Source organism: Pyrgilauda ruficollis, unplaced genomic scaffold (assembly GCF_017590135.1).
Source record: "Pyrgilauda ruficollis isolate IOZ18807 unplaced genomic scaffold, ASM1759013v1 scaffold24, whole genome shotgun sequence".
Classification (NCBI taxonomy): Eukaryota; Metazoa; Chordata; class Aves; order Passeriformes; family Passeridae; genus Pyrgilauda; species Pyrgilauda ruficollis.
Window position 1 is genome coordinate 12,502,323 of NW_024523648.1, and position 12,121 is coordinate 12,514,443.

Here is a 12,121-nt window from a genome sequence, read left to right on the forward strand (position 1 = left end):
CGGTGCCCCGGAACCAGCGCCCGGGCCCGGTATGGCGGAGGCGGGGGAGGCGGCCGTGCTGGCCTGGATGGACCAGGCGCTAGAAATGGTCAGTGCGGGCCGGAGCTCTCGCTGTCCCGCGGGGGAAACCTCGGGGAGCCGCGGGGCCCTCACGGCAGCGGGGAGGGGCCGGCGGAAGCTCCTCCCGCTGCCGTAACGCTGTCCTGTGCTTCTCGTGAGTCTGTCTGTCCGTCTGTCCCGCAGGCTAAGGAGGCGCTGGAGAAAGGGGAGGTTCCCGTGGGCTGCCTGCTGGTCTACAACGGCGAGGTCATAGGCAGGGGCAGGAACGAGGTGAACGAGACGAAGAACGTGAGTCCCGCGGGCCGGGGACACCGCGGCTTTGCCGGCCCTGCCCTGCGCCTGTCCCGTTGCTGGGTCTCCAGCGTGCTCCCCTAAAGTCACCCGGGATTAAGAGTGAAAAATGAGTGTGCAGCCTCTCCTGGTGAAGTTCTGTCCACAGGCCAGAACAAAAAGCTATTTCCTGTGCATTTTAGACCTGTTGCAACTTTTAACCATCAAATTAGCTATAAGATCTGGTGCTGAGAGACCCATTAATGCCAACAGGGATTTTGTACAACTGTAAATTGTGTATAAATTAATCTGACTGCAGGATCTGGCCGTAATTTATATTAGGTGTCTCAAATCTGAAAACATAATAAAAAGTTAAAATTAGTCTTCTAAGCTGACAAAATGTAACAGTAAAGATGAATCATAATAGTAATTTGTTCTGCAGGACAATCTGTAATGTATCAAGAGGATTCCAATACAGCTTTAAGAAAGCCATGTGACAGAGAAGTTAGGTGTCTCATGTTACACCATTGTAAACACCATGGGGAAGCAGACACTTCTTGGGAAAATCATGCTAGAGATAGTAATATTCTGTAGAAATCATGTGTTAATGAACAGACAGGACATAACTGACAAGACTGATAACAAAATCAACTTAAAAACGTCAGGGAAGCTTTCACGCATTTTTGGTGTCAGGGCTGTCTGAAGATACATACTAAAATGCACGTAGCCTGATTAAAAAAAAAAAAAAAATCAGCTGGATTTTGGAAACAGTAATCTGTTAATATCTCTGAAACCCAGGCTTTTTTGAATTGTTGCTCAGCTCAAGTTTCAGTTCTTTTGTGTCTCAATTTTCATAAATGTTTATATTATAGTGATTGGAAGTGCTGGGTACTTAGTGCTTCTAAATTTTTTATCAGATACATAATTTCTCCATGTAGTCTAAAAAAAAAAAAAAATCTAAGCTTGAAAGCAGTTCTTGTTATGAAATGTGAATGTAGGAAATTGTTTTCAGTTTTCTCCTAACGATTTCTGGCATTATTTAGGGACCATCCTGGAGAAAAAAAACCCAATGCTCCTGAACCATTGAGGCAGTTCCAGCAGACATCATAAATTAAAACTAATTTATTGTCTCATCTTATACTGAAGGACTTCTCCAGAACATTGTTCCTCAGATGGCTAAAAAATGTCTGATTTCCAGTTTCAAACTTTTTATGTTCTCCTTATATCTCCCTGTTCTTGTGCCAGCACCATTCATTATTTTACATAGCTTGGATGTATTTAAAGTCTTATTCCTTTTCAGCTTTGTTTTTCTCAAGCCAGCTGTTTAATTTCCTCTCAGAAGACAGACTGACTTTCTGTGTTCATTAGAATAATTCTTTCACATAGCCGTTCCAGCTTTGATTCATTTGTTCTTGAATTCACTTAACCAGAACTCTTAAGAACACTTAACTGGAATTTTATTCCAGATGGATTTGTGCTTTGTTTGATTAAAATAGTACTTCACATTCTCCCTGGAAGAAAGTCCACCCATGTTTTCTGGAGCTTCCTTGGTCTTCTATGCTGTTTTGTTATTCTTCATTTGTTATTTTGAATTTTTTTTACTCCTGTCTAGAAGGCCATCTACCTCCTGAATGACACTCTCACCCTGTCACTTCTCGTGATGTCTTTCATCATACAAAAGATATCACATCATCAGCTGTTTTCTGTTGGGGTTTTTCTAGTTAATGCCAGTGACACAACTGAAAACATTTAAGCCACATGATCTTTGAGTGTCTAGGGTAATGAGTTCCCTCCGGACAAATATTTCCCCTGTCAATGCAATGTCTCTTCTTTTCTTGCTCACCTTACATTCCTTGCATTAGGCTGTTTTCCCCACTCACAGGTTGTGCTGTGCCAGATGCACTGGAGATGTCCAGAGAGACTGATGTTTCTCTTGCCTAGAAAAACATTTGTCAAATAAAGTTACTAGGTTAATTTAGTCTCAGCTATCTTAATGTCTTTTTGTTTAATTTACCTTTTATAAGGACTAGCCCTTATAACACTACTTTTAAAGGTTTGTTATCTTGCCTGCTTTACTACTGAGACTCTTCTGGATCTATAGGTGTCAGGATTGTATGACACCTATGTTTCCTGGTATTTATTGCAGTGACTCTGTTTGCTCTGAAGGTTTCACTCATGTAACACTCTGCCTTGATGCTCTAAAGCGTTGCTACAAGACTGGCAGCTTTCTGGCCTCCAAAATGCAGCTTTTTAACTTACTGACTTTTTAACTTCACAAAAATTTAGTTCCTGCTTTGAAGAAGTGATCATTTATCCAATTAGATCTTCAGTCCTTCCCTGCAATTCTGCCGTTGGTCAGGAGTCAGCTTGCCTCTGAGCCTTTTGTTCAATAAATTCTGTCTTCTCCTTAAGCAGGTCCCTGCATCCTCTGATGTAATGGGCTGAAGTCAGGAGCAGGTAGTGTCTTCTTTATGCCCTCTTTCATTATGTGCCTAAACTGCTCATTTTGGCAAAAAAAATTTAGGTGCCAAAAACTACGGTGTTTTCAGGCTATCTCTTGCCACCCTGCATATTTGTTTGTTTTTGTTTTGTTAGTTTGTTTTGTTTTGTTTGTTTGTTTGTGGGGATTTGTTTGTTTTAGTGTTTGTTTGGGTTTTTTTTTTTTGCCTACCATGTCCACAGCAGAACGCATTAATGTCAGAAATACTGCTGCTTACTCTGTGGAAGTTATTTGCAAAATTTCTGATCGTTGCATTCTTCTGGGAGAAGTTGCTTTTGGGAGAAGGGAGTTTGTCTACAGCTGTGTTTGGTTTATTTTATTTTTTTAGGAGCATGGCTGAGGCATCAGCATTTCAAAATAGACATGACACTACTTGTCTTCATTGGGCAACAGTGCAGCAAATGTCTGTGTAAGACATTGGGTTTAGACAGCCTGGTGATTCATTCACAAGCGTGTGCCAGTGCTGTGTTCCCTCTGGCAGCTCCCACACTTGCTTGTTCACAGTCTTGCCTCAGACCAACCTGAAAATTTTCTCCCTTACAGCATATGTGACCCTTCCCATCTAGAAATGGTTCTTTGGTGTCTTTATTCCAACATGTGATCAAATCATTCACTTCCCAGTAAAATGCTCTCTGTCTTAGGTGCTTTGTTGATACACACAGACATCTCCTCTTTGTTCTGTCTTTTTGGGTCAATGTAGCAAGTGTCTTGCAGGCACAGTAGGGGATAACTGAAAATGAAGTATTGTTTGTGTAGTGAAACCACAAAATAACAGAGAAATTTGAGCTTTGGATCCCTTTACTCTCACTTGTTAATTATGGTCTAAAATTTAGAAAGTAAGCTTTTTAGGGCAGTCTGTGAAATGTTTGCCTCAGTTTGGGGCACTGTCAAGGCTTTTTTACCCCACTGAGTCAGCTTTTTTCCCTTGATATATCATTTGCCACTCTGTAGCAATTCTCATTTTCCCTTGCTACTCTCAACCTGCTTTTGCTTTCTTGGCTTTAAAATAGTGTGTAATATTTGGCAAGTTAAGCTTATGAATTGAGTCAGTGATTCAAACTTAAAATAATCCTTCTTGTCTGTTACTTTATACACAGCAAGTCAAAAAAGGCTATCTAGTCATAGCTTAATACAAAACAAAATCTTAAGACAGACCTAGAAGGTCAGTTTTTCCCTTTTATCTTGTCTTTAAGATGGACTTTTCATAGGTTGTGTAAGGAGGGAGCTCAGGAAACAAGTGTAAACCTTCCCCTTGCACATCCTTTCCAGTTCTGAAAGTGAATAGCTTAGGGACTTCCAGAGTCCAAGACTATATCTGGATCATTGTTTCTGATAGCTATCCATGCACATATCCTCCATGAATTTGTCTAAACCTTTTTTGAACTCATTTATGTTTTTGGCTTCCATAGCATCCTGTGGCAATGAGTTTCACAATATAATTATGTAATTTATGAAAGAATACTTCCTTTTGTTTGTTTTATATCTGATAATTTGCTGCCTGATAATTTCATTGGGTGCTCACTTGTTATGAGAAATAATAAATCACAGTTTTAACTGTGATTTTTCCACATTTTTCTTGATTATTTTAGAAACCTCTACTGTAGTCCTCTTAACTTGGAAAATTTAATGACTGTATCTGTTAAGAGCCACAGTCTAATTAGTCTCTTAAGTGGAGACTGTTCTGTAACTTGGATAATCCTTTCTCACCCTGAGGTGAATTTGTCCTGATGTTCCTGTGTGTTCAGGACATGACATGACCAAAACAGTGCATTTTATTTGAGATATGGGTACACAGGTGTATAGTAATGTTCCATATTAGTGTAATCTCGTTTGTGTAGCTGTCTTTCTATTACTGCAGAAGCTGGTAGGACCTGCAGCAGCTGCATGGCCTTTCTAGGAGTTTTTAAATGTTTTTGAACAGTATTAAACATAGCAGTAAGTTATGAGTCCTTTACCATGTATTGCAGAGCATCTCAGTGTTATCACCGCAGATCTTCAGAGTGCTAAAATATTAACCCAAGTTCATGTTTTGAGAGGAAGCTATCAGGGGTCATATAAGGACATACAAAACAGAAGTACAAATACAATCTGGATTGATTAAGTCTTACTCTAATGCTTGTGTCAAAAACATCCTTTTTTCAGAATAGATATAAAAGGAAGGAAAAATCTAACAGTCTTAATTTAAATAAGCATGAGGGTCTAACTGAAGAGTCCTCTCAAAACTAGTATTTCTGAAATTTTTGCTGTGACATTTCATTGGTGTAACACAGTGCTGCAGACATTTCAGAGTGGTACTGGGATATTACTGATTGTTTTGGTCTCTCTTCTATTAAAGTCTGTTCACTGACACTTCTGTTCAGATTTTTGTGCCACAGATATTGAGATACTAATCATTCAGTTATCTTGGATAAAAAAAGAGAAATTAATATTCCTTTGTCCTTTTGTAATCAGTCATATGCTGAAATCCCAGCCTATTACATGGGGACTTACTGTACATGTATCCCCAGGCAGAATTAAACCTGAGGCAAACTGAAAATGTTGTGCGTACAGAGCACACCAGGCAGTTGTAGAAACATGCTGAAATTGTTGCATGTTCATAGTGTATTCATTCCTTGTGAGCACAGGAATATTGTCAGAGAGAGGAAAAGATACCAGCGAGGAGCACTTTGTTAATATTTCCAGAGAAAGTGATCCAGCCTGTATTCTTGCTTTTGGAAGTAGAGCAGGCTATGGGCTACATCAGTTGTGCCAGTGAGCTTTGTGTGTCCCTTAAGCCTCAAGCAGATCTTTCATGTCTTGCCTCACTGTGCTGCCATTACTGAGAGAGGAGAACTTCTGAGCATCCTCTTCTGCCTTGGAAAAAATAGAAGAAAAAACTGTCACTTGTAGATCTTGTGTGCTACACACAAAAGGTTGGGGTTAAATATTTTCTTTCTTGGATTGAGTATTTTTTTCTGCAGTCTGGGTGCTGTAAAATTTCTTTTGCAACTTGAACCAGCAAAGAGCATTATATTACTTCTATAACAAAAGTGAATAAATGCAAACTTTTAAGAAAATACTTATTTTTATCTTCTAGGCTACTCGACATGCAGAAATGGTGGCAATCGACCAGGTCCTTGACTGGTGCAAGCAACACAAGAGGGATTACAGGGAAGTGTTTCCGCAGCTGGTGCTGTACGTAACTGTAGAGCCCTGTATCATGTGTGCAGCTGCTCTGCGCTTGATGAGTATCCTTTCATGCTGACTCACCCTGGGAAACTCTGTAAAACCATTGCTCCTTCCACAGTGAGCCCACAAAGAAAGGCTGGGCAGTGTCAGGGAAAGCCAGGAGGGCTGCTTTGAGGGTCTGCACCCACCTCCATGACGAACAGCAAGGGACTCGAGTGAAAGAGAGATGGTGCAGTTATGGCAAACAGCTGTTAGAGATTAAAAAAACATTTCAGAGATGTTTGTTAGGATGTAAAATGAGCTAAGTGCAGTTCAGTGTTCAGTTTTGAATGTTGTGTCAATCAGTAAACCATGTCTTTGTATGCTCTGCTTTGGGGATTCATGCTTCCGCCTAAGACTGGATGTGCATCTTCAGCAATACATCTTACATCATTCAAAAGTAAGTTCTGATTTTATGAGGGAGGAATTGTAGCTCAAGCTAATTTAGTTTGAAGAGTACAAGCACATTTCAGGAAATCTGATGACTGCCTAGATCAGGCTTCTGTACTTCCTGCTTGCTTTTCACTTAATACCTTGACTCACTCCCATAAATTCCACGTGTCGTGTATGGCTGTCGAAATGAGCGATTTGGAGGCTGTGGCTCCGTTTTGAGCATCTCGTCTGATGATATGGTGGACTCAGGAGACCCATTTGAAGTAGGCTGTAAAATGTTTCCCTTTGTTTTCCAGCTAGGGTACTGTGACTGGCTTTGCTACCAGGCTTTTAGAATGTTATGCATCACTTTAAGAGGACACAGATGGAAGATGATCAAAGTCAAGTAAACTTGGCCTAATCAGAAAATAATGTAAAAACAAGTTAGGTCCTAAAAGAAAACTGAGGAAACCCTGATGACAGTATTAAATTATTTAAAAGGATGTGTCAAAGGGTAAGGGAAAGAATTATGCTTGTGGAACAAGGTAAGAATTAAATATATCTAAAATACATGTAATACTTAGAACAGTAAGTTCTACAGGAAGAGATCAGAGAAAATTATTTTAAGCTGCAGAGTGTACAAACACATAATCAATAAATATCAAGTAACAGCAACTTATAAAATTACTGGGTTTTAGCTGAGCCACTGGAAATGATTGTATTTTTGTTTTCAGTCTGTGTGTTTATGAGGTAAAATGTATTAGCTTAGACTTACTTTGTGTAGTTTAAATCCCAAAATAAATCTGAACTGCAACAGTAGCAGAGGGAATTCAGTTTAGGTATTAAGAAACTTTCTGAATAGTAGGGATACAGAAAGACTGAACAGTGTCTGGGGTGATTTAGGCATCTTTGTTATGTGAGAAAGGCTGGATAAGCATTCACTGGAGGTAGAGTATAAATAAACCTAGGTGCTTTACAACATGATACTACCTATGTGCCTATACCTACATGTAGAGAGTATTTATAGCATTTTATTTATTACATTATTCACAGTTGTACATGATCTTGCCTTATACAGTGATACTGATTCCTGGAGTTCTTTTCCACATTTCACATTAATGATTTAATGAATGCAAAAACAAATAAAGTATTTCAGCATTGTAAATAAGCACTACAGGCTCAAGGTTCAAAGAATTTTAGTCAGGAAAACAATACTGTTTGGTACTCCAGTGTAAACATATTAGGAATCTTTCTGTCAGTGTGTCAGTGAGACCAACATCTGAATTAATTGGTGTAGTCAGTAGTGGAAGAGTGTTCATTTGCTAACACTGGCATGTGGTATTTCATTATTTTATACATTCAGAAGACAGAAAGAAGTTTCTTGATGCTGTGAATCTTTTGTTTCTGTAGGCAACTGTGGAATGTATAGGAGTAAATACTTATTTTGTAGCATAGGTAGAGATTTATTTAGTGTGAGTGACATTTAAATGCTTTGTCATTAGTGTTCATGGCATAGAAAAGTATTTTAGAAGGACCCAAAAGATCTGAAAGGTGACTGTTAGGAATAAAGAACAGATATCTGGATAAGTATTTTCTGTCAGAAATCTTATCTGCAAATACCTAGATGTATCTCTTATGTTTCCAAGTGCTTGAGGAGTATAGGAGGCTGGAAACACATTAATACGAAAGAAATTGTAGATTGCATAAAAAATTTACATAATTTACTAAGAAAGTTTGTTTTACCTACTACTAAGTTATTAGGGAAATTACTTATTCTATTAAGCCACAACATAGTGTTTTTAAAATGTATTAGGTATTAAACCTGAAAAGGAGAAATTTTTTTACCCCTAAGTTGACAGTACAGTTGTTTAAAATTATTCTGTACTCAAGGCATTATTGTGAAGCATGGAATATGTTATTCTCAGATGTGCTCACTGACATCATTCTGATTTGAACAGTGCTCTTCTGGCTATCGTGCTGAAGAAGCAGTGGAATTGTTAAAAGCTTTTTACAGACAAGAAAATCCCAATGGTAGGTTTTACGTTAATGCATCCATTTTGATTCCAGCCTAATTTAAAAGAATGTTGGCAGTGGAATTACTGTAATTCACTTCTGATGATTCTTTTCCTTTCCTGTTTCTTGGCAGCACCAAAATCCAAAGTACGGAAAAAGGATCGTCGTCAGTAGCCCTACCCTGGTGGGACACAGAAGCTTACCAAAAAATTATATGTGAAGGTTTCTTCAGCATGCTGCTTTTTTAAAATGTGCAGTTCAAACAAACTATCTTTAATTTTCTCTACAGAGTTTTTACTAATAGGATACTTAGTACCTGTTCCTGCATTTCTATATTTATGATTTCTTGTTATCATGACAAAACAAAAGACTAAATGGCTGTTTTTAGAAAGAGGAAAATTGGTGGTTCAAGTCCACTTGTTTACAGACAGATCCATTAAAATGGTGCTTTTGTACATCACATTCTAGAATTTTTTTTTTCCTTCTATGTGTGGAGAAGCAACTTGCTTTTCAATAGCAAATGTTTGCTTAGGCAAGCAAGTAACTCTCTTGGAAGGTTACATTTGTAATTCCTTTACAGTTGTGTGTATATTTATTCAAAAGGCATATAAAGGAATTGTACAGTCCTTGAAGACTTAGGACAATTGCAAATGCTTCCTCATTTTTTTCTACCTTAGCATAAGCTAGGTTTTCAAAGGTAATTTTTGAAAGTCACATATCTGTGTAGACAGGGACATACACACAATCACATGTCTGTTTGTGTCTGCTGTTGCTTAATAAGGATAAACAAATATCGCTTGGCTGCACAGCACCTTCATACAAAGTTGTGGAGAAACTCTCCACAACTCTCTTTAGACTGTCTACTCCTCTTGTGAATATCAGGATAAGAAATACTTTATTTTTAAGAATCCACTAAGAAGTTGTTCTGAGCTCCTAAATTCTAAAAATTATATACTAAATATATCTATATAATATATATATTATATATATAAAAATAATTATGTACTAAATTATAGTAAACAAAGTGGGCAAATACAAGTGAAAACCTGGAAATGAAGTTGGTAATAACATGAATAAAATACATTTAAGACACTTATCTTTTCATAGTGCTGGTTGGCTTTGTCATTTCCGTGTACTTTGCTTGGCCATGCAGTAATTTATAATCCAGAAGAGGGCCTTCAAGTTCCACTAATGAATTAAGAATACGAGTACGGTTCAGTCTTGATTGTGTACCTCTTAGTGGATACTTACATGAAGGATGAAATTGTTGGTAGTTTATTTTATGCAGAAGAGTGTTCAAAATTTTGTAGCTATAAAAACTGAATACAGTTAAATTTTTTAGATATTTTAAATAAATACTTTCAAAATGTTTTTAAGGAGAATATTAAAAGCATTACTTTGTCACCATTGCTCTTAATAACTTTCAATTTGTATTTCATGTTTTTACTTAATGTTTACAAAATGACATGGGAAAGAAGTGTTTTTACCATAATAGCTATTTTCAGAGTTTAGAAATTATATTTTTGCCTTAAGCCCTTTAACTCATGTCAGTAGCCTGTCCTATTCTCCTGACCATTACTTAGAGCTATCTTTGAGTCCTTGCCATTCCATAAACAAAAGTTATTACTGTGTTTGTAGATTTAATCTGCCTCAGAGCTTGAATGGCTTGTGAACCAGACAGCTAAGCTGGAAAAGCTATTTAGGAAAAGACCATTTTTAATGACTGGGATGGCTTTATTGGAAAGAAACAGGCATGCTTGTGTTTATGGTATTTGGCTGGTGATAGAATATGGCAATTTATCACTATAGATATATTCACATCTCAGCTGGACCATAACTTTTTTATACCTTGAAGAAATCACTGAAGTCCAAATTAAAGACATCAGACATCTGGCTCATCACTGACATCAGTGACAGTAGGAATCGGAGCCTTCATTCTGTTTTGAACCAGGACCTAAATCTCTCAACATTGTTTCTTTTTCAGAGGGGCTATGAACACTTTCCTTTCCCATTGCTTTCAGAAGGATGGAACATGTGTGACAGTAGGAGCCATGTAAATAAGTAGAAAGATTACTGGTAGTAGGACAAAACACATTTTAAAAGCTTTGTCCAATTTTTCAGCCCTTAAGTTGGAACAGGATTTTTTTGTCAATGGTAACCTGTCACTTAATAAACAGTTTGAGTCTTGTGCAAAGCCAAAAGAGGCTGAAGAGGATGAGAAAAACAAAAATTTCTTTTGAGAGCAATCAAGGCTAATAATGTGCATCTTGGAATAGAGGCATGGAAGAAAAATAGTGTAGCACAATAAAAACTATCATTTTCCAGAAAGGTTATAAAGGATACTTCTGTTTACTGTAATGTGTAATCAAAAGAAAAATGGTCTAGTATTGAGGCAAATGTGGATGGGGGGAGGGGTTTGTTTTGACTCTTTTGGTTGGTTGGTTGGTTGGTTGGCTTTGTGTTATTTTACCATAATAATTAGCTTGAGGAGCAAACTGCTGAAAGATTACACTGGAAGCAAAAATGGAACCCATTCACCTGAAAATCCTGCTACTTAGCCAAGTAAGAACAAATGCAGATACACAGGTATTTTTATAAAATAAACAAATCAGCTGCTGTGTGAACACCAGCCACTCCTCAGAGCCATGCAGCTGGCTGCTCCTTGCTCCCCAGGCACTGCTCTCCTCCCTCCCTGCCAATGGCCATGCCAGCGTGCAGCAGGAGCCCGGGAGGCTGCTCCTGTGCACTGCCCTTAGAGGTGTGCCTCAAGCAGATGTCCCAGCCTGCTGTGCCACAGCTCTTCCTAACCATGACTTTTGACCTTGTCACCGTGTTTTAGAGTCACATTTGCAAACTTGAGAGATCCACAAGAAATTACAGAGCTCCTGGGTAGAAGGTTCTAAGTTCAGGCTCAGAGAAACCTCTCTGTGACTAAGCTCACACAGGGGCTGGAAAAAAGGCAAGAGGAAGCCATGACAATTATAATCTGTTGAGCTGGCTGGTTTCAGTGCTTTGCATCAGAAAGTGAACTTAACAAAAGAATTAGAGAATACAGAAAGAATGTTAGGAACAGAATCAAACCGTTCTTGGAGGCTAATTCAATGAGAAGATGCTTGCTCATGGCTGCAGAAGCATAGGCTGGGTTTGGAACTGCTGCTACCAGGTGCAATCCTGCAGCAAACTGGGTTGCACATCCGGAAGAAGTATTGCTGTCTGTTTGCTGGGGACCTGGTGTCAGGCTTTGGCTCTAGCTTTAGAGGAGTGTGAAGAGCAACAAATTTAATTGTTACTGGCACCTGGAGAACTCAAGAACAGCAGCATATAAATGGTGCTATTCATTTTCACAGTGCTTTTATTTATTTTTATCTATTTGTTTGTAGGTTGCCACATAGCAGGACTCAAGAGCAGCAGTAAATAGATTCAGCTGGTTGGTTTATTTAAAGAAAGTTTAAATGCTTCACCATTTTCCCCTTGCTGCTTGATAAATAAGCGTTTGTGCTTCAGGGTTACATTTACCTTGGACTGCATTTTTGCCAGTTCATTACAGGTAAACATGATTTTATTTCAGCCTTTGGTTTGCTTGTCAATAGTCTGACATCAAAATGTATTGAACCAGCTAGGAGGGCAGGAAGCAAAACAATACAGCTTTGTCTCTGCTAAACCGATTACAATTGACAATCCAAGGCTATAATAAATATG

At 38.4% G+C, this 12,121-nt stretch overlaps 1 protein-coding gene across 1 annotated transcript; it reads left to right on the forward strand.

Annotated features, from left to right (window-relative positions):
• The first annotated feature begins 5 nt into the window (after positions 1-5).
• Positions 6-10,623, forward strand: ADAT2 (adenosine deaminase tRNA specific 2). Its single transcript, XM_041469786.1, has 6 exons — positions 6-88; positions 244-348; positions 5,907-6,057; positions 6,587-6,693; positions 8,368-8,440; positions 8,556-10,623. Exons 1-6 carry the CDS (start codon positions 32-34, stop codon positions 8,594-8,596), a joined length of 534 nt encoding a protein of 177 aa, XP_041325720.1. The 5' UTR covers positions 6-31; the 3' UTR covers positions 8,597-10,623.
• The last annotated feature ends 1,498 nt before the right edge of the window (positions 10,624-12,121 follow it).

Coding starts and splice junctions, on each gene's coding strand:
- ADAT2 (XM_041469786.1), top strand. CDS start 32: ATGGCGGAGGCGGGGGAGGCGGCCGTGCTGGCCTGGATGGACCAGGCG. Junction 349..5,906: donor AGGTGAACGAGACGAAGAAC/GTGAGTCCCGCG, acceptor TTTATCTTCTAG/GCTACTCGACATGCAGAAAT. Junction 6,058..6,586: donor AGCTGCTCTGCGCTTGATGA/GTATCCTTTCAT, acceptor ACTCACTCCCAT/AAATTCCACGTGTCGTGTAT.